The sequence below is a fragment of the Scomber scombrus genome, chromosome 14, assembly GCF_963691925.1.
Source record: "Scomber scombrus chromosome 14, fScoSco1.1, whole genome shotgun sequence".
Taxonomy (NCBI): Eukaryota; Metazoa; Chordata; class Actinopteri; order Scombriformes; family Scombridae; genus Scomber; species Scomber scombrus.
Window position 1 is genome coordinate 25,630,976 of NC_084983.1, and position 22,810 is coordinate 25,653,785.

The window sequence follows — 22,810 nt, forward strand, 5'->3', positions numbered from 1 at the left end:
GCAATAAGAGAACATGCATCAAACTGTTAACAACTTAAAGTGATGTTTTGGCACACTTTGACTACTGGAGTCTGTGTTTTTTGGCCAGAAACAAATAGAGCTGGCAACTGACTGACAATCCATAGATTATACGGTTAGAGGGAAGAAATATCCCCTTAACTTCATGATTAATCAATATTCTTGTGCATTCTGTAATTACTCCTATATTTGTTAAAGACCAGTGTTGGGTGTTACTGTAATCACATTATATTTATCTGTAACGCAGTAATGTAACACGTTACAGTTTATTCATTCAGTAATCACATTAGTTACTAAACAAAGAAATATGTTGTTACTTGCGTTATATAAATTCTTCAATTATTATGTATAAATTGGGCGGATAAAAAAAGATCAAAGGTGCTTTTCATGCAAGCTTTCGCAACAATTGCCTGACCTCTGATGCTGACACAAAGCTAATATAGAAACACTCATAGTCCCACAGTGATGCTCAAGCTGAGTGTTTGCCAACCCCAACCAAGCAGCCAAAGCTGGTTTTCACCACAGATAAAATATATAAAATGGATGTAACATCTGTGACGTCACCCATTGGTTTGTGGACTGCTGCTTGGAAGCGAATAGTTTCGGATCTGAGCAGCGCCATCTTGAAAATTTCCGGTGCATGCCAGGTAAAAAAAAACACGGATTCTACTTATATGGGCATCAGGAGGAGCATGAGGCGCCCTCCTGAACCTGTGAACCAATCAACCTGTCAATCACGACGTAGCCACGCCCTAATGCATACCCTGCTTTATCGTCAAATATAAAATCAGGGGGGCCAAAATTTCACAAATGAACATCATACTGCATTGAAGAAGGCTTTAAACTAGCGATTGAGTCCATAAACACATTTTGAAAACGTTTACTGAGGTTAGAAATCAAGTGAGAAGTTGGTGAATTCTCCATTGACTTGTATAGAGACGAAAGTCCTTTTGACACCAAAACGGTCGCCCCCTGGTGGCCTTTTGATAGAATGCAGTTTTAAGTTACTTCCGCGTTGGCCTCATTTCAGAGGACCGGAGCTCCCCGCCTGGTTTTCACAGAGGAATCTCCATCTTTCAGAAACAAAGTTATCTGGACCAGTTATGGGATGGAAACACTATCTAGTGCGCCCGTGGGGAGGCGCTTCAGCCTGGCCAGTCTTGTGCTGACTCCGAGGAGAAACAGGTTGTCTGTAGCCTATATTATTTTGACAACATGGTGTTATGATGGCCAAGACTCATATTATTTTATTTGTTAATATATTATTTTTTACATGACATCCATGGCATTGCTAACGAGTAACGCAAAAGTAATGTAACGAGTAATTGATTACTTTCCACAGGGAAGTAATTAAGTAAAGTAATCTTATACATTACATTGTTTGAGTAACGACCCCAACACTGATGAGGATATACACTATGTGACGATAGAAGAACATTTATTTCATTGTGTCCCAAATCTCACTCTTTTTACAACAATATTATTCATCATTTCGAGTCTGTCCATCGTCTGTGTAGATTACCTGAATAAATTACTCTTATTGACTTTTTTCTCATGAGGCTTTCATTGCACTTACAGTAATGTAACTACTGTAGTTATGTCAACTGTCAACCACTGCCTGTCTCTCCTCTGCTGCGTTGAGCTCTGCCTGCAATGAAACACAGCAGAGGAGAGAAGATAAGAAACTAAAACTACTATAAATTACAGCAAAATGCAGTAGAGACTATGTTTATCTATGTTATTTTACTAATCGTGTCTACTTGTATGAATGTATCATTGTCTGGATAAGAAATTACCCATATTTTGGTCATAAAGCACAGCCCTAGCTGCTATTCTATGACTGTGAAGCCCCTCCTCCTGCTGCTATTCTGTGGCACTAATCACCCTCCATACCGGGCTGCTTTGTTGTGAATACAGCGGTGCCACCGTACTGCACGTACCACCAGAAGGTTATGAGGAGGTTATCTCGACTCTGACTGCAGCAGGATTCATCCACAGTGAGAAAAACGTCTTGCCAGCGCTGCATCAGAGAAACTGCTCACCTGAGAGCATCGGAGAGCGAGAAACGTGTCGTTTTGCAGACTGGACGCTGTGCACGCGTCTTTTGTATGCTCCATTTCTGCTGCAATCAAGGACAGAGATACCAGGGCGATACCAGGATCCATGAGAGACGTTTCGGATAGGATACCGCTTCAGTAGCACGGTAGGCCACGGTCAGACTGGTGGTTGCTGTTACAGGTAGACGCTCAGCACTACGATGCAGAAATCTGCTGAAAAAAATGAATGAATGACATGAAACAAGAGAGTAGGCGTTCTGCAAATAAGCGTACAAGTGGATTACCTAACAAACCTCTTGAATGTTGCAGAAGAAAGTAATGCATGGTGTGTTAGTGGTGTGATATCACAGTAAAAGAATATAATATTACTAATGTGCAAATCTAACATAGCCTACATCATCACTGCATTTTTATAAGTATTAATGATTTAATTTGTTTGGCAAAGAAATGACTTAATATCTAAGTACAGTTTAAGTCAGGGCTGAAACTGGGACACTGATATATTGTAAACAGCTGTGCTCCATCTACCAATATCTTTGTGCAGGTTGTGAGGAGATTCAGCCATGGATGCAGGGAGGCTGGAGCAGCAGGTGGCCAGTGTGGAGAGAGGCATCACCTTCCTGAAGCAGGAGCACCTGGCCCTGCTGACTGGTTTGCAGCTGGAGATCACACACCTGAAAAGGCGTTGTCATGGTCAGTCTACCTGTGAACCTCCTGCTCTCTATGTCTTAATCATTTATCTCTTAATCACTTGACCGTCTGTCATACTATCTTATCCTTTCCTGTCCGCCATGCTTCTGCTCCTCTTCTCTGCAGAGCTTAGCTGTGAGCTGGACTCCAGGTTTCCTTACAGAACCACAGCAGGTGAGATGATACAACTCTTTGCCGACATGCAGGAAAGTTATTTGTAAGAGATGCTGAAGAGATCCTTAAAATGGCACCTACCTCTATCTCTTTCATTAATAATCCAGAATCAATATATATTCAAATATTTTTCATTTCAGAAGTTTAACTGTTGGACACAAGATGTCTCTTACCTAACTGTAAAGTCCATTCTCAGTGTTTGTGTACTGGAGACAAGATCGACTCCAAACTAGTTGTGATATCACAAATCCTGCTCGTAGGCCCCTTAAAATCATACACATGCACATACATCGTTCTGCACAGTGACGCTCAAACATCAGAGTGAAGGAACAAGAAGAAAAACACACACTTTTAAGTGGAGGGGAACATTTTTTTAATTAAGTAAGATTCAATTTGAGCTTTTAACATAATATTTATTGTATTTATTTATGGTATTAATCAATCCACATTACATAAAGTCTCTTTGTATATGTCATCATATCATTCACTGTTTCTGATATACTTTATATTAATTCAGTCCCAGTTGGCCACTCACTGCCACAGCCTCGCTAGCATTAAAGTTACCTTACATAAAAGATTAAAATGAATGAGGTGAGATTTTTAATTTTCCACTGTCCAGTCAAAAATGTGTTTGGCTTCTGGTTCTTCAACTGGATGTTTGAGCTTCACTGTGCAGAAAGATGTATGTGCAGAGTTAGACACCAGAAGGCTGTTTCCACATTATATTGAGTGTAAGGGATTTTTAGGGACTGTATGGGAGTTTATGGTCGGACCTACAAGCATGATCTGTGTCATCACAAATTTTGGAGCCAACCGGGTCCTGAATATGAAACTCACTCAAGTGTGACGTGGAAACTTGAAGCCATCAGTGCACAGACACTGAAAATGAACTTTACAGTGAAGTAGGAGACATCTTATATCCACCACTTGAACTTAATGAAATAATACTTTGCATATCAAAAAGATTATGGATATTTCAATCAGGGAGAAGATGTAATTTTAAGGATTTTAATGAGATAATTTGACTTTTTGTGGGGGGAAAAACCCCATATCAGTCACGTAATGTTAGTCTGATGAAAGTGTTTTAAAAGTGTCTCAAAAACCTTTAAATTTGGGAAAAGAGACTCTGTAGTACAGGACAAGACATGGTGACAGTGTCTTCTGTGTTTGCGGTAAGATAGATTTGTTATTGAGTATCTTTACCTTCTTGTAGTTTATGAAAATGTAACAACATACATGAAAAGCCAAAGAATAATGCAACTGAAAGCAGTATGTAATCATGTAACATTGCACATTTCTTCGTTACTGCATATTCTTGTTCTGACTGGCTGTATTATTATATCCATGTCTGTCAGGTGCTTTAGTCCGGTGAATATCAATAAATCATTAAAATTTGAATTTGCAGAATGAGCTTTTAATCACAGAATAGTTAACAGCTGTATTGTTTATTCATTCACACAGTTCGCACTGAGTCATAAAGCAATTGCTTGAACGCAGAACCACACAGTGAAAAGAAAAATGTAAGAAATGTAATATGAGAAGCACTGATACAGCCTGATACAGGACAGCATAGATAAAACAACCAAAAATAGACTACTAAGGCAAAATACAGTGACCTGCAGTATTTTCTTATAGGCACAGGTATCCATAGAAACTATGTGTGTATGCATATACTCCAGTCAATACTGTGTTTGTGTGTGTCTCAGAGGAGGAAGCAGAGCTGGCAGCACGTTGTGAGGCTGCACAGCGTCTCCTAGAGGACCAGCAGTGCATGATGGTTGCTGTGCGCGGGGAGCTGCGCGCTGGCCGTGCACGAGCATCGGCACTTGGAAAGAACGTCAGGGAAGAAGAGCGTCAATTCTTGGAGGAGCTGAAACGCCGCAGCCATAAGATCACACTGCTGAGTCGTGAGCTGCAGCGCCAAAACGTCACCACCTCGACCCTCTGCCACGAGCTCCACACTGCACGCTTGAAACTGTTCAAACAACGCCAGAGCACAGACTGCACTGCAGAGGGGAAGGAGGAAAACAGCGGAAAGGAGGAAGAAGGAGGAGAGGAAGAGGAGGAGGAAGATGAAATTGAGGACGATGAAGACGACGAAGGCGACGAAAGTGAAAACTCTGACTGGCTTCTGTCTCCGCCTCCTCCTGCCTCTCCCAGCCAATCAGACGTGAGACTAAGGAGGCGTGTCAGCGTGAGGGAGGAGAGAGTCAGAGCTTGCATCCCACAGGAAAGAGTGACATCACCACAGAGGCCACGCTCCATGCCTGACCCCGCCCTCTTCTTGGTGCCACTTAGTTACCGTCTCCTTCGCTGGAACCGGCCAGTCAGAACACAGGATGGAGAGGGGCCTATGGATGAGTGGGAGGATATAGAGGACAGCAGGGTGCACAGGAGGGTGGACATGGGAGCAGGAGAGGGAGAAACTGCTCTGTGATGGAGGCGGAGAGGGGAAGTTTGTCTTCCAGCAGTCAACATCTGATGCAGTTATTCTAGACAAAGGTTAAGAAGAGAGAGAGATGTAACCTTGTGATTGTCTGTAGATTTCAGGAAGTGAGTTTGATATTTAGACTTAGTTGCACAAGAGCGTGTGATGTTAACTTCAAAACTACACATAGATGCATTGACTGAATTCGTGACATTTGATGGTACAACATGTACTTACAAAATGTAAAGAAAGGAAACTGAAAAGGGATGCTGTTTCATATGGATGCCTTTTTAATTTTAACACTGTTGATCACAGCTTTTGCCTGTAATTAGTAGCCTTGCCTCGGGGTCTGTGAACACTGATACTGTACTGTTCAAAGTGGCAACCTGCTTTTTTCACTGCACCAGCTGTATTCCAGGTCAGAAAGTCACTATAGCAGGCTTAGGGACATTTTGTATGATTTGCACTTTATTAAATTCATGCAATGTGCCTAGTAATGGCAAAACAGTGTTTCTGGTGTCATGTCTGTTTTCAATGTCTAAAATATGCATGGTGGACTTTTTTCACTACAGATGTTTTGACTTTTCATAACAGGAAAAGCACAGGTGTTATAATATGATTAACAATGGCAATGACAGCAACTAAATGGAGTTTACACATCATTAATTTTATTATAACATTTTTTATCAACTCTACGAGACAACAGTGTGTTGTCTATAAGCTTTCATGTCTAATCTGAGCACTGGGTGGCAGTACAACCAAACCTTGACTGGGACTGGCATTGCTTAAGGTAAGACTTTTAAGTGTCTTTCATGTATTTATACACTATGTGGAGTTGATGAAGTTACTGTGAAAGATGAATTTTTTTTTTCAACTTCCAGTTCAGATTCTTTTTTTTTCACTGTATGTCACTGTAGCATATCGATACATGATTGCCATATAGTAACAAACACTGGTGGGGTTCAGATGAGGTATGGTGATAGGTTGTTATGACTCACAGTCAGACTGTCCTTCATCTGCATCTCAGTATGGATTTATTTGCAGCATGCCATAACGCTACCTCCAAGTAATGCAGACATCAGTGCAGGTGAATGCAAAGATGAGCTGAAGCTGTAGTGCTTTAGCTGTGGTGAAAAACAGACATTGTGAATTCATTAAAGAAACTGGAACACATATTCCTGAACTGGGAAATAGGCTTTTAAACATCTTTTTTCCCCCCTCTTTTCTTTTATGTAACATATTTTAAAAAGTTAAATAATGACACAAGGAAAAGAAAAAATATAAAATACCTCCTTTTTTATAATTATATCTTTTTAAACATATAAGAAAACGACTGGATAGTAAACTACGGACACTACTAAATGGAGTTGTAGATGGAGATGTGGTTGTCATGGCACCGAACACACTTCTCTCTTGCAAATGTCCCATTCTAGAACGTTCCCACAGTTGTCGTGGAGACTGTGCTCAGAATGTTAATGTATCTCTGCAGTGCTGCCATGGCAACCAGTGAGTTGCATTCCAGCTCATGCCTAAAACTGTATGAAGAGAGCGGAGAGAGAGCACTGGTGGGGTTTACAGCACTATTGAGTTTGGGAAGCGATGTGCTGTATCATTCCTGTTGTAGTTCTCACAGGAGGAACATTTTGAGGAGGTGCCAGGGTGCTATTTATACACCTCCTGCATGTGCTCACATTCAAGGTTGATAGAGAGTGCATGGACCGGTCTGAATACAGGAAATTACATCATAAAACGGCAGAGAGGTTGCCCTCTTCTGGATTTGGATGGGTACTATGTGTGTGTGTGCATGTGTGTGTGAATAGAAGGCCGACAGGCTCCCTCACAGCTCCTCTCCACCCATGAAGGGCAGACACACACATGCACTGACACACAGTTTGTGTAATGTGGTTTGCAGCAAGAACAGGGGAGGCTCCTGCTGTAGAGGAAAGCCTGGGATACTCAGGACTCTGATTTCAGCAGGATGAAGAGGCAGAGGAGCCTGGAGAAGATGACATCTCTGTCTATACACTGGCTGGTAGGGCCCAAAGACTGATTATATGAATGTGATATTGTTATATTCTTCTGTTGCTTGAGATAGATGAAGAAGTTTTCTGCTACACAGTTGTGTTTTCATGAGCCTGAAGAAGGTGTTATTTTATATAAACTGGGACTAAGGCATTAAACTTGTGTCTACTTTGGATATTCTTCAGTTGTGAACCACCATCACTTAGAGGCATTTTTTACTTAAAATTGTACTTAGCTTGACCTTCCATGTGTGTTCCAGGATTTCCACATATTCAGCATCGTTCCAGAGTTCATCTGATGAGATTTAATCCTAGTCCTCTCCACTGTAAAGTGACACTACTGCAGGAACAGCTCATAATCTTCCTGTCATGAGCTGTTGTCTAAGGCTCTTAGCTTACTCACATTCCACATGCCACACAAACAGACAGACACATGTGGCAGTGACATAGTTCTTCTCAGGTTATACTCAGCAGTTCAGTTCAAACTTATCATGCATTTGAGAGTTAAAGACTAACTTTACTTTAGTAAGTTTTACAGCCCTCTCTTCACCTGTAACCACACCCAACAGTGATGTCACAGTGTACTGAAACCACCCTGGAGTACACTTCTACATCACTGCAGCAAGCTGACAGGTTAAACCTCTGAAGGTATGTACAACTTGCTTTTTTTTTGGAGGGGTGAGGGGGTTTGATTTGGTTTTATCTCTCATCTCTGCTAAAAATTAGTCCAACAGGGGCAACAAGAATGCTTGTTATTCACAATCCGTCTTTAAAAAAAACACAGATTAAACAAGTGTCTTTTCAAGTTATTTGGATTTGGTATTTGTTTCAACTTTAACCTCCAGTACCATAACTGAGCATGATCACGGTTTTCTGTGAAATGAGAGATTATTCATACCCTTAAAGGTCAACTCACCTCCCGTTTTACCGCCAAATAAGTTAGAAGCTAATTTGTCACAACTGTTGGCTTGTTTACAGGCCGCCTGACAGGCTTACCACTCATGTTTGCTGCCCTGTTGGATCTATTTCTAGCATTGTTTTGGTGAATACATTATAACCAATGGAACCATTGACCATAGCTACAATATAAAATTCAAGTTGTAATAAGTTGTCCTTTCTCATTAATAACTTATTGTCACTTAACTTTTTTAAACACTGTGGTCTTTTCTCCCTTAGGCTGCCTACACAGTTGTATTGCTGCCTTGTGCACAGAGGCACCATGGGAAACATCATCCAGTGCTGTCATACACTGTCAGACTACTTTAAGTGTAATGATGTACCAATCCGCAGTGAGGCAGAACGATCCCCACTGCTTTCCAGCGAAGGGAGTGAATGTGACTCCTCCACCCTGCCAGACAACCTGGAGGACGATATGCTAACCGTCTCCACCGGTGTGACAAACCCTGCCCTCGAACCGGAACACTTCCTGTTCCCTGACATCATCTTAAGCAGCAACCTCGGAGGGGACGTGGCTCTGGTGGAGCCGATGGTGTGTCTGTTGGTGTCAGAGGAGGAGGAAGGAGGAGGAGGAGGTGAGAGGGTGAGGGTGGGTGTAGGACAAGAGAGAGGAAATAGAGGGAGGAATAGGGACTACACTGAGGTTGAGACACAAACTGAAGTGGAGACACAGATTGGAATGGGGGTACAGACACAGACCGGGTTCCAGACAGAAGTTCAGACGCAAACAGAAATGCTGGTGCCCAGAAATGAGACCGTGAAGAGAGAAGTAAATACACTAATAAATACTGGCATTGCAAAAGAGATGGTTGGAAATATATGGCAAGATGATGGAGCACTGAAACAGGTGGATATACTCCTGGAGGCAACAACATCACACAAGATACACTCAGATAATCAATCACTTTTTGCAGAGCTGGAAGTTCCAGGAAAGGTGGAAAAACATACGAAACAGGAGAGAAACACATTGGTGTATACTGGGGTAACAGAGGAGGGAAAAGCTGACGAAAAGCAGAAAACGATACAAGAGAATGTCTTTAAGTTGCAGCAGAGTACTGTTGCCGTCCAGGAAAATACAGACTTTGCCTACATAGAGCACCGCACTTCACTGCAGACACAAGAGGAGGTCAAGCAAAGAGAACAAAACATTGAATCAGAGCATGCCTCATTGATGCTGACTGAACACGATGTAAACAACATGGATGAGAACATTGCTGCAGCGGAGAACAACACCGGCATTGTGGAGAATCTTGGCCGTGCTGTAGACCTGACACGACAACGTATTCAGAATAATGAACGGATGGAACAAGAGACTGTGGTGTCCCATCAGAATGTCAATGAAAAGGACCATAACAATATGTCAGCAGATCAGATTGAAACTGAGAAAAACTTACACCCTAAAAAGAGGGAAGAGGACCATGACGCGCCTGGTCTGCAGCATGTTTTGGAGTTGGATACAGCTCTGCCACAGGTGGAGAAGGAAGAGGCTGAGATGAAGAATGTGACATTGTTATTAGTTGACAGGCTGTTTCTGGCAGCACCACATGTCAAAGGTGTGTGTTTGTCAAGTATGTTTTCGTGTGTGTTCTGTCATATTCAAAGGTGTCTTTGAGGCTTTCAGCTACAGCTTGTACAATAGATCATCATACTTTCATCATTATTCACTCTTAATTTGAATCTTCTGCACTGTTGTCAGCAGCGCCTCCGAGACAAACTGAAGAAAGCCCTGAAAATGAAGGCCTGGAGCAGTCTGATGTTGATCAAATGAAGCAACTTAGCATCCGTGACATAGTTGAGCTCCAAGAGACGGGCTTCACTGTCAGGATCCAACCTCCTGGAACAGAAAGTTTTGAGCTTCAGGTCCTGCTGTATTATGATTATTATAGATACTTCACTGTATCTTCATGTCTTCATCACACCAGTCCAACTCCCTGCCTCTGTTCTCCTCTTAGGTGTCAGGCCAGATGCTGGTGGCGGAGCTGCAGCAGGTACTGATGGATCATGAGCTAACCTGCCACCGCACATGCTTCTCCCTCCAGCTGGGAGGCGCCGTCCTCGAAAGCCTCACAGAGTTACGCTCCATTCAGGGCATCCAGGAAGGAGGGCTGATCAAAGTGGTGGAGGGTAACTGCCTCTTCCTTTTTTTTTACTTTCTTTACTGCACCGTTTTGTTTTATATTGTCCAGACATGCACTGATTTGCAGTGTAAGATGCATTAAGATCCTAGTTTAAAGTACAGAAACATTACAAGCACAATATACATATCAAAAGTAAAGCCTGTGTGTGTGTTATATTATTATATATTACATTATCAGATAGTTAATACTGATGCCTCAGGGCTTAGAAAAAGTAGAATTTTATAGCTCTAACTGGTCAAGGTGGAACTAGTTTCCAGTCCCTCTCCAATCGGCTTTTTCACAAAATATTTGATCATATTTCTTCTGTCAAATGAATGTAGTGAAGTAAAAAGCATAATAATATTTCTCTCTGAAATGCAGTGGAGTAGAAGTATAAATTAGCAGAAAAAGAAAATATTCAAGTAAAGCACTTAGGTACAGAAGTTACTTTCTATTTTTCCTTCATTGCTGATTTGTTTCATGAAATGCATCACAGCAACAAGAAAGTTTCCCATTCACCTTGTACTTCTGTAAGATTGAATTAAACACTTTATATGCATGCATGTTTTCTGATCTTGTTACAGATTCTTACTCTGTGCGTGATGCTCGTCTTCATCTCAGACATGTCCGTGACCTTCTGAGGAGTCTTGACCCCACAGATGCGTACAACGGAGTGAACGGCAGCTCTCTGTCTTACCTCACCTTCTACACCCGAGGAGAAAAAGGTAATGTTCTCTCATACCTGGTCACGTCCTCCTCCCATCCTCCTCACTTGTCTGTGCATTGTTCGACCCTTTCACCTCCGTATTAATCCATTCAGATAGTGAAAGTGTGGGGAAGAGGCGAGCTGCTGAAAAGGAGTCTGTTGACTGCAGCCCTCCAGAATACATCCTCCCTGGATACAAAGATCGACTGCTTACTCCGCTGCAGCCAGTCAGAGGTGACTGGAAGGTGAGAGACCAGCTTTTTCTATCTTAAAATATGGTTACGTAAAACATCTATTAAATATGTATTAATTCACGGATCTGGACTGCTTTTCTGTGTTGGGTAGCCGTTACAGTGCCTGAGGGTCCTGACTATGAGTAGCTGGAACCCTCCTCCTGGAAACAGGAAGATGCATGGGGACTTAATGTACCTCAATGTCCTGACTATGGAAGACAAAGAACTCAACATTACATCCTCAACACGTGGCTTCTACCTCAACCAGTGAGTATTAAACTGTTCAGCCATTTGTGAGTAGTCTAAGCCATGAACATTGAACAATTGCCTCAAATATATTGTATTTCTGCCTCTTTAAATTTCACAAGAAGACTCAGACAGCAGTAAACCAAGAGGCCCAGGAAGAGAAGTCATTCTTATAATGATTATGTACAATGTGTGTTTCCCTCTGACTGATCCAGGTCCACTAGCTTCAACTTCAATCCTAAACCTGCAGTTCCCAAAATCCTTTGCCACTCTCTTGTTGAACTGTTGAGTCAGGTCAGCCCTGCCTTCAGGAAAAACTTCAGTGCCCTGCAGAAGAAAAGGTGACAAAACCTTATGGACCTAATGTACAGTAACACTTAGTTGAAAAGTGAGAATATGGCAATATCAGTAACATTTTCTAGAATTTACACGAGGACTGACAATACTAGAAATAAAACTGATCCGACAGCTTCATTCCATTTAAAACAAATCCTTACACGCTATTTTCTGTCTCTTGCTGTGAACCAGAGTCCAGCAGCATCCTTATGAGCGAATCGCAGCCCCTTTCCAGGTGTTCAACTGGATTGCCCCTCATGGAGACCACACCCTTGACTGTGTCAGAGCAGAGGAGACACACACCAGTCGCATGGGCCAGGACGAGCACACAGCCGGGCAGGTTGCAGACACAAAACTCATATTGCAAATGCAGACAAATGTAACATTTCAGTGAAGTGCAGAATGTTTGCTGTGTGCTGAGGATTCATGGTGCATCTGAGGGTTACTGATGCTGACATTTACTTGTATGTGTTATGAGCACAGAACCGAGAGTGGAATGAGGAGCTGCAGGGATGCAAGGAACTCCCCAGAAGCTCTCTTGAGGAGCGTCTGCACAGAGAGAGGATCTTATTCAAGGTAAGACCACATCTTCTTTCTAATCCTTCTGATTAGTGGAAAGAGAAGCAGACTGACTGTAAGAGCATCAGTTTGAATACCTGAAGCTGTATCCAGCAGTACAGAATGAAAAAGATGAACTAAACCTCCCTTGTCTTATACTTCCTCGGTTTTGTGCTCATTCTTTTCTTTTGCTGCTGCGCAATTAGATTGTGCTTCTCTTTTCTGACATGGGAAACTGCGTTAACTAAGATATTCATTCCTCCATCCAGACCAACAGTGACTTTGTTGCTGCTGTGACACGAGGTGCCATAGCAGTTATCGACGGTAACGTCATGCCGTTAAACCCAGCGGAGGCACCTCATATGCAGATGTTCATCTGGAACAACCTCTTCTTCAGCCTCGGGTTTGACATTTCTGAGCACTACCGGCCACTAGGGGGCAACACTGCAGCTCATGCTGCTGGCATCTGTGACCTCAGAGGAGCACAGGTAGGTAGTTATGCGATGAGTCCTGACTCACAAACCCAGAGAGTAACACCTCTGCAAGTGGTGGCAGTTTCATGGATAGATTATTTTACCCTCAATTTTTAATCTAATCCTGTGCCACACAGTCAGAAATCAAAAGTTCAATTAGCAGGGATACTTGTATGTTCTTGCAATCTAGTTACAAATATTTATTAACTACAGGCATACACATCTGTCGACATAGAAGGGCTACACTTACTTGGGACAGCTGTGGTGGATTATCGTGGTATCCGTGTCATCGCTCAGACGATCGTTCCTGGCATACTGGAGAAAAATCAGGAGCAGAATGTCGTCTACGGCTCTAATGACTATGGAAAAACTGTGTTTACACACCCCAGGTACACTCACACACTCACATTTCACTGTAGGAATTTAGATGTTGATCAAGTAAAAGTTCAAACATATAATCTTACGGCAACACTGACGTGTGTTAAAGCAGAAGTGTGTTTTGTTGCAGGTTTCTGGAGCTTCTGGATAAAACCAGTAAACCACTGAGAATCCAACGTCACCAGGTGCTCGACCACAATGACAGCTCAGTGGAGCTTTGCTCTGGCATCGAGACCAAAGGCATCATGGGTAATGACGGTAGACCCTACATTATGGACCTTCTCCGGACCTTTCCCCCAGACCTTAATTTCCAGTTCTCAGAGACGGAGGAGAGGAGAGAGGAGGTGCCAAAGGAATGTCAGAGCTTTGGTTACCCACAGCGTCATCCTCACAGCCTGGCCAGCCTGAGACCGGAGCTGATCGAGGCCTTCGTCCAACACAGGTTAGACAGAGGACATGGAGAACCCTTTGATGTGTGAACTGAGCTTTGGAAATAAGTTTCGCACTCCTGACTCTTTATGCTTCCCGTTGCAGGTATGAAGTTTATGTCAAGATGGTGTCTGAGGGGCTCAAACAGCTGGAGGAACGTCCTGAGATGATTCAGGATAAGGATGCAGGGCAGAGCGATGAACCAGTCGATGAACCGAGAGCTGGAGATACAGCTGCAGCAGGAGCTGACATGGGTGAATAGGACCAGCTAAATAAACAGAAATTATCAAATATATTTGAGATGTTTTTCATTGTTGATCAATCTGTTGATTATGTTCTTGATTCTTTAGCTGTTGGTCCATAAAATATCAGAAAATGATGGAAAATGTCCATCACTGTTTCCCAAAACCCAAGATATCTTGTTGTGTCCCAACTAACAGTCCATAACCCAAAAACTGTCTTTTTACTGCCACAGAAGACTAAAGAAACCACATTTGAGAAGCTGGAATCAGAGAATTTGGACTCCAAACTATTAAGCGATTATCAAAATCTTTGGCAATTAATTTAATGAATTGGATTCGAATCAATGAATTGACTAATCGTTGCAGCTCTCATGTATTTGTAAACCAGGACTGAATAGACTGAGAGACATAGAGTGAGAAGCTACAACATTAACTGAATAAAGGATATACTTAGAGATATAAATCTATTGAAATATGTAGAACTGTAAGGTGGAAAGTTTATTCTTGATGTTGAAAAAAAGATGTCACTTCAAGGTCCATTTAATAGCTGCTCTGGAGCTTTTGATCATATCACATGATCCTCATCAGTGGATGTATTTTGCTCAAGAATTAGGGATGTTCAAATTTTCAGTTTTTTCGGTGCACTTCAAAGACCTCATTCATGTTGGTTTAAATGTATGTAGGTTGAAAGTTTGTTCTTGACGTGGAGAAGGTCCATTTAGTCGCTGTGAACTTAGTAAACTCGGTTGTCATGCCAACATGGGTGGACCGTGTAGTTAGATTGTTTTCCCAAATGGAGAATCATGATTACAAAATTCTGCTAACTCAAAAGGATTATTACTGAAACATCAAAATATACAAATATTGATTGTAAACTAATGGTGAGGATTGTGATACTGTGCTATTTTAATGAATGATTCATTGTTGTTTTTAACTTTTTCCTTTCATAGAATTTCACAGGAGAAATGTGATCATTAAAGCTTGTAAAGCTGTCGGATCAGTGAGCGACACTTGCTTTGACATTCGCTTCAACCCTGATGTTTGCTCTCCAGGTAAAGTATAAATTAGATGTGTGTGTCCTCACAAAGCGTCATGTATATAAAACTATAGATTGAACTGTTTGTCTTTGCTGTAGGTGTTTGTTTCCCCTCTGAGTGTGCTGAGGAGGTGCAGAGGCAGACACAGCTCTTATGGGATGCGGCTGCTTTTCTACTTTCTACTCAGATTCCAGCTGTGGTGAGTCTTAAGTGCAGTAATGTTCAGACCTTTCATGTGCATGGTGATGAAATGTATGTGTGTGTGTGTGTGTGTGTGTGTGTGGTAGGTGAGGGACTGTCTCGACCACATGGTGGTGCCGATGGATGGCGCGACCCTGACCTCAGTGCTGCACCAGCGGGGTGTGAATGTACGTTACCTGGCAACACTGTTGATGGAGATGGACAGGATGGAGGAAGGAGACAGACTCAAACACATACAGGTACCTGAATCATCATTTCTTCAATCCTCTTGCAGTTAAAATTGATAAGCTTTCCTTTACATCGCTTCCTTGTGTTTAGTTGCAGGGATTCATAACAAATAAATTCTTTAAGACCTTCAACACTCTTTGCTGATTGTAAGCAGGAAATAGTATTCACTGTGGTGTATGTATATATGTAAATTGTAACTCAGTGTATAATTTATCAGTCTGGCAATTTATAACAGATGTGCCCTGACAATGGTGTAGGCTTAATGAGATGAACTGGATTACATTTCAAAGCCGAAAATAATTACACCTGCTTCACAGTGATACAGTCCTAGACCTTTCCAACTGTTGGAAAGTAATTATTCTACTAGATCACAGAAAACCCAGTTACAGTGGTGGTTAGTGTAGGAAAAAGGTGAAAGAGATAAAAGATGGTAATTACCAAGAGCTCCACAGATGTGTTTACCAAAAGAAACTGACCAGTTAGATATTAACCTCTCCTGTAAACTGAACATGATGTAGTGTTTAGAAATGAAAGGTAAGCAGCTACTTTAGCCTCCATTTTTATCATAAACACGTATCTATTATATCAGTGTCAAGAACAAAGGTTTTACTACTTTTCTTGGTCACGGCCAAAGATATCTCTAATCAGCGTCTTTTGTAACAGAACAAATGTTTCTTCACAGAGGATTTCTATTGGTGAAGTCATCATCCGAAGTGCCAAACACATCTTCAGGACCTATCTGCAGGTGGGGTACTCAAATAACATCCACAAATAAGATCCATAAATAACATGTTAGAATATAACATTTTACAATCTGGCACTAATTTTCCTGTTTTTCACTCAGGATGTGGCGCCTGCTGCTTTCTCCGCGGCTGTCAGCCACTTCTTAAACTGCCTCCTGAGCTCCACCGCCTGTTTCCCCGACTCGAGCTCAGACGAGCTGCTCACTCGTCGCAGGAGCCGACGACGGCGTAGCCACGGGAGTCGAGTCGCCATGTTGACAGACAGTGTGTGGGCTAAAATGACCCCCAGTGAGCTGTGGGGAAAGATCAAGACTGAGGCTGGACATTATTATCACTACACCATCGATGGGTGTGTGTTTGTGTTTGTGCATGTGTGTGTTTGTGGGTGGGTATTTGCAAAAGGATTTTTCATGTCAATGAGCTGAATGAGTTCTCTTTGTGTTCAGTGATAGTATGGATGAGGTTATAGGGAAGTACAGCTTTCAGAGGATCTCCCTACTGAGAGAGATGGCCCTCAAGACTGGGATCCAGGTCAGACATCTATCATTCTTGCCTCTGTAACACATTTACCTATGAAATGAAATCAACCCTGTCTATGTTAAAGCTGCACTAGATGAACATTTTAGCAGTTTTATCAGTAAAAATCTGAAGCTGCAATTGATAAAAGTTTGTCATCCCCCTTATCTGAGACACAAATTCATTTGACCACAATGTCAGGAAATATATGTCAAAAAAAGGGAGGAATTAGGACTGGAGACATAAATACAAAATTACATAAATACAGCAAGTTATGGGGTGACTTATGATTGAATCTGCTGCAAACGTTTGTTTTTTTTCTACATTATTTCACCCCGTCCAGCAAACATGGGAAGATTTAGATGTGAGGTCATCTTCTGAAGCCACCCGCACCTGTGTTGTTAAGTTCACAGGGGGAAAAAAAATGCTTAAGTTTAATGCTCAATGAGGTCTGAATCTATAAGTTTAGTATGAGGACTGACATTATACTGCTGGAGTTTTTAGGTGCTGGAATCCTTCAAACATGTAAAAGTTAAATTAATATCCAGCATTGACTTTTTGCCAGAGATCAAATATATCTGGTGCAGCTTTGACGTACATTTCAAAGTCTCCCTTTCACTCTACTTATACCCCTCCTTCTTTTTGTCTGTATTTTAGGTGCAGTTGAGGGAGTACGCGTTTGAGTCTCGACACAGGCCGGCGTTTAGTGAGGAAGACGTCGTCAACATGTTTCCTGTGGTCAAACATCTCCAACCTACAGCAACGGATGCCACGCTCCTTGTACAAAATGCACAGGTGGCAGTGCAGCAGGGTGAGAGACGCAACTGCATACTGTATGTTCACATTTAAGGCTGCGTGTTGGCTTAACCTGGGTGTTTAAAGTAAAAGTAAACATTAAGAGGAGCACCTACACAGGAAATAAACTGTTCTTCTGGTGCACTGCAGCTGTGATGATGTGAGAAAAATGTTTTTTCTGCAGGCATCAATACACAGTAGAACCACCTGATTATATTTTCAGCACGGGAAGTCAAGTTAACAATATGCTTGACATCCAAGTGGCTTAAGCTCTGATTAAAACTGTTGCTAGGAAACTGAAAACATAAATAGACATAGGTATGTGCTAGCACTGTTTCCATTTCGAAAGGAGAGTGATCACAAGCATTCAGACACTTTCTACTTACACAGGTCATTCAAATGGACTCCTTCTTGTGCACCATAGGATTACATTAACTTTCCATTCTGCCACACACTCAGTGCTTACACACAAATAATTAGGGCCACCATCCACACATTAGCCAACCTTTAATCAATACTGATCCTGGTTGAATTCAATTTGGAGGTGAAGATTTGTCTACAGTGGCTCTGCAACTTCCTCTGTGGATCGTTATCTTCTATCTTGGTGCACGACAACAACAGAACTTATACCTCAAACACTGATTTCTACAGATTTCCACTTGTTAATGGGTGAAATCATTTAAGGTGTGCATCATTTCAGCAACAGATTTTGTACTCATCAGTTTGTTTTATGTTTGCTTTTAGGGCTTCTCAAAGAGGGCTATGAATTAATTAGCCAGGCCCTGACTCTGTTCAGCAGCGTGTGTGGGGTCCTTCATGAGGATGTGTGCATGTGCCTGCGTCTGCTGGGACGGCTCAGCTACATCTTGGGAGATTACGCAGATGTAAATAAGCATTACAATTCAATTTTATAAGGTTATTTGACATCATCCCCACACATCTCAAGTTTGAAGATTTTAATGGATTGAATGGCTGCTTGGTACCAGCCATTCAATCTGAATATTAGGAAAGAAAACAGACAAAAAATGTATTTGTGTGCTTTCATAAATTAATGTCTCTCTCATTTATCCACGTGTCACAGGCCCTGAGCCACCAGGAAAAGGCTGTCATGAGTAGTGAGAGAGTACAAGGAATAGACCACCCACAGACTATACAAGACTATGTGAGTTTCTTCACTGTGACCTTTTTAGTTATCTTTGCTGATGTAATATTTCATTTGTGTGAAGTTATTCTCCTTTTCTGTGATTCAGACTTTCTTGGCCCTGTACTGCTTTGCTGGAGGTCGGCCGTCAACCTCCCTGCAGCTGCTGTATCGTGCTCGGTACCTCGCCCTGCTTGTGAGCGGAGAAGATCATCCACAGGTCGCTGTGCTGGATGTAAGTGAGACCTCACCTGCATGTGGTTTCTCTGCTGGAGGTTTTTTTTTCTTTTTACTTTATTATCCACAACATCTATTTAGATCTTATTAATGCTAGTCATTAAAAGTAGTTTACATCAATTATTTAAGTCACAGATTGATGGTAATTTGAGGTAAGTGGATCCTGAGGGAAAGAACAAATGAGAATTTTCTTCTTAGCAAAGCAGGTCAAATGTTTTTATTGAACAAATTCAGAATACAGAATACTTACACTGAATTCAGAACAATAGTATGTGTTTAACCAACAGGCTTCTGTATCAACTCATTTCAAAACATAGGACCTTTACACCTGTAGTATTTTAAGATGATGAAAATGTTGCATCATGGTACCTAAACTTGAATAAAACTAGTACTGGGAAATGCAAATAGGCATTGGTACAACATGAGGCCTTGCCAAACCATTAGTAACCCACTGTAATATCAGCAGCTACCCTTCAATTGTCAAAATTCAAGGTAGATTTCTGTGTGCAGGATATCATGTGTTTAAGTCCCTGTTGCTCTCTTTTACATCAGAGTATGCTGGGTCTAGTACTTCATGGACTGATGGAGTATGAGGTTTCCCTGAAGTTCCTACAAAATGCCTTCATTTTAACGTCAAAATACCACGGTGCCACATCCCTGAAGAATGCACACAGGTAAGACAGCTGTCTGGTCATGTATTCTTATATTCAGAAACAGGTTACACTTGCTGTCACCTTCATATGCATGAATTTCTACCTTCCTTTATCTTCCTTATGGTCATTGTTACCTCTCCATGTCTATCTTCTGTACAGTCATCATCTGCTCGCCACCGTGTACGAGAGTAAAGGAGAGTTTCGATCGGCTCTGCAACACGAGAAAGAAGCTTACTCAATATATAAGAGCCAGGTGAGCTTTAAAATGCAGTGTTTGCTGATGGTTTATGCAATGCTTTGTTTTAACTGAGAGCCTTCATTGTTGCACACATGCAGGTTGGCGAGAACCATGACAGTACGAAGGAAAGCTCAGAGTACCTGAAGAGCCTCACTCAGCAAGCTGTGATCCTTCAGAAAGCCATCAACAGTATCTACAGTAACACACCCAGTGCCTGTATTCCACCTCCAAAGGTTTGTACAGTTTTATAAATGCAAGCACACTGTTACGGCTAGATTTGTGTACCCAAGTGCAGCACACACAGACAGGAGGCAGCGAATTAAGTTTGTAGGGCAGATTATTGCTGGGTTGGAAGCTGGGAGACTAGGGCGAGGGCTTGGGTGAGGAGCAAGAAACCTGGGTCAGAGGTTTGGGGCCAAGCAGGGCAGGAAATGATAAAGCGAGCCGGGCAGAGCAGACTACAGAAAGCAGAGCCGGGCTGAACAGGGAAGGGAGACAGATAATGCAAGAGGACTGGAGACCGGGGCTTGAGTCAGGCTTAGTTGCAGGCACAGGGAAACAGAGATTAGGTGAATGCTGAATACTTACAGAAGAGTAACCAGACCAAAGATAGGCTATATGGAGGCTGAACCCAGTATTTATGCAGGACTAGTCATGATAATTGACAGTTAGTTGCCTGATTCCCACACACCAGTTTTCACTCCTATAATTAGAGAAACACAGACACACAAGGAGGGGTAAAGGTAGAGAGTGGCTGCAGGCTAGACGGAGGACACACACATGCAAACAAACAAGAATGTACAAAAATATACATTTCTGGTTGTGTGATTCTTTATCTCATCTGTGTTTGTCCAGTTTTCCATACCAAGCCTTCCTAAAATCCTTCAGCAGCTCAACCTGACCTGTGGGATAATCCTCATTCCTCTCAGGTGAATACTAAAATACTCAATGAATGGTGATATTATTAATAAACATCTTCAAATCTTTAATATTGTTTCATGAAGCAGTGATTTTGACATGTAGTCTTATGTCTTTCTCTCTCTAGTGAAAAAGAAATCGCAGACCTGAGGATTCAGTTGAAGGGGAAGGAAAAGGTTCAAGTGAAAGAGCTGGAAAATCAGTTATTCAAGCAAAACGATGTAATAACTTCAGACAACAGACAACACCTGACTATGGACTTGGATGCACAGTGACAATAGAATTCAGTCAGATGTTTGAAAACGACTGCGGAGAACAGCGAGAACAACTCTGGGCCAACTGGGACTCCAGATAACCTACTTTGGATAAAAGCTATATAGTCTATAGTTGTTAAGCTCTTGTTGAGATCAAGGACATGCATGAATTCTACAGGCTGTAGCTTTGCTGGGATCCATGTACAACTTTCCTCCTTTTGTCAAATAAATGCATAAACCCGAGTGATGAAGATGATACTGCTAGATGAACGGACAAGCACAGTATGCTTAGTCATACTTCTACTGAGAAAAACAATATAGCAACAGTGTTACTAAAAGTCACAATTTCTTAAAATTTTAAATGGTGTGTTACTTGCAATCCATAATGTGTCCACTGGGTTTCACACTTGTGTCGTGATCCATTCTCAGAACATGTTGGATGATTTCTCTGTGCCCAAATATTAAGATAATAACCGTTTTGGATGTGTACCAGGAATCTGTTTAATTGAAGTTGTTGTCATTAAAAATCCAGGAGATTGTAGAGCAACAATAAGTATCTTAGCATTGAATGTCTTAACTGTACAAGAACAAGTCTGTTTGTCTCCAAGATGGAAATAAGAGCATCACACTTTGAACTGATATCAAGTGACATTTTTTGGAGTTGATCCTCTGACACCAAATAAGTGAATTTTATGTTATCCCACATAACTGCTATTTCGATGTATGGCTTACAGTGGTTTATCTGAAGAATGTACCCATTTAGTAGGTGAAAAATCATTTTGGGCTCTGCTATAGTTTACTGTGAGTTGTTTCATTATTCAGCATCCACAAACAAGCTGCATAATTAAAACTCTAGAGGTGACATCATCACTTTAATCTGTCCTGCTGCTGGTTATCTCCATGAGAAACATGTTTACAATTAAAATTGTTCAAATAAAAACTTGACTGTACATATAACAATAAAAATTGCATATATAACAATTCATTATCAATATTGTTATTATTTTAAAAGTTGATTTAATAAAGTATAATACAAAAACTCAGACATCTCTGCTTGAAAATAACTTAAAGTAGACAATAAGGGGAATTGGGCGCGCAGGCACATAATCTGGTACTCACATTTTCTTTCCATTTCCTTTGAACTCTTTTTCTTTGTTCAGCTCTTACTTGAAATGTATCTTTAATTATAGAATTTGTATAGCTAGAAACTATAAAGTAACTTGTATACTCTGAGGTTCTTTGGTAAAATGCTTAAACAAAATAAAATTCTGTAACATATAACAACTAACTGTAATTCAGGGAACCATGGCTTAATACTAATATCCTTTATTTTTAAATACAATATCATCTTAGACATATATCTATTAAGATTTATGTTTAAATCAATTGATAAAACAGCATATTTTTGAAAATGCACAAACATTAAGGTTGTTGTTATTATAATGAAGTAAATCTCCAGAAATGAATAGTAACAAGTTATATTCACTTTGTTAAATGTTAATACACATGACTCAATTGTAGTTTCTAATTTGAAGACTTCAGATTTCAGACTGGATCAAAGTGCACGTGTAGACATGGTGTCATTACGTAGTTTGTCCAGCAGAGCGCGCTTCGACTTCATAGTTCACATCCTGTCCTTTAGCATGGAGAAGCCCCTGACTGAAGGGTCCCCGGTTATAAGTTCATTCATTCATACTTGTTAAGCAGCGAAGCAGTTATGTGATGAGCAGCTATAAACCATGGAAGTGATGACTTAAAACATATCGATCACATTGTAAATGTAGAG

At 41.3% G+C, this 22,810-nt stretch overlaps 2 protein-coding genes across 2 annotated transcripts; both read left to right on the forward strand.

The window, feature by feature from the left end:
- The first annotated feature begins 2,638 nt into the window (after positions 1–2,638).
- Positions 2,639–5,376, forward strand: LOC133994606 (coiled-coil domain-containing 92B-like). Its single transcript, XM_062433938.1, has 3 exons — positions 2,639–2,768; positions 2,892–2,939; positions 4,646–5,376. Exons 1-3 carry the CDS (start codon positions 2,639–2,641, stop codon positions 5,374–5,376), a joined length of 909 nt encoding a protein of 302 aa, XP_062289922.1.
- A 3,231-nt stretch (positions 5,377–8,607) lies between these two features.
- On the forward strand, positions 8,608–21,045 carry LOC133993553 (clustered mitochondria protein homolog). Its single transcript, XM_062432544.1, has 28 exons — positions 8,608–9,898; positions 10,042–10,205; positions 10,298–10,469; positions 11,047–11,187; positions 11,283–11,413; positions 11,514–11,668; positions 11,863–11,988; positions 12,176–12,323; positions 12,467–12,559; positions 12,811–13,029; positions 13,228–13,403; positions 13,523–13,834; positions 13,927–14,075; positions 15,014–15,115; positions 15,199–15,299; positions 15,388–15,540; positions 16,212–16,274; positions 16,374–16,621; positions 16,719–16,803; positions 17,446–17,599; positions 18,328–18,467; positions 18,665–18,745; positions 18,834–18,959; positions 19,514–19,635; positions 19,774–19,867; positions 19,951–20,085; positions 20,708–20,781; positions 20,898–21,045. Exons 1-28 carry the CDS (start codon positions 8,608–8,610, stop codon positions 21,043–21,045), a joined length of 5,103 nt encoding a protein of 1,700 aa, XP_062288528.1.
- Positions 21,046–22,810: the final 1,765 nt, after the last annotated feature.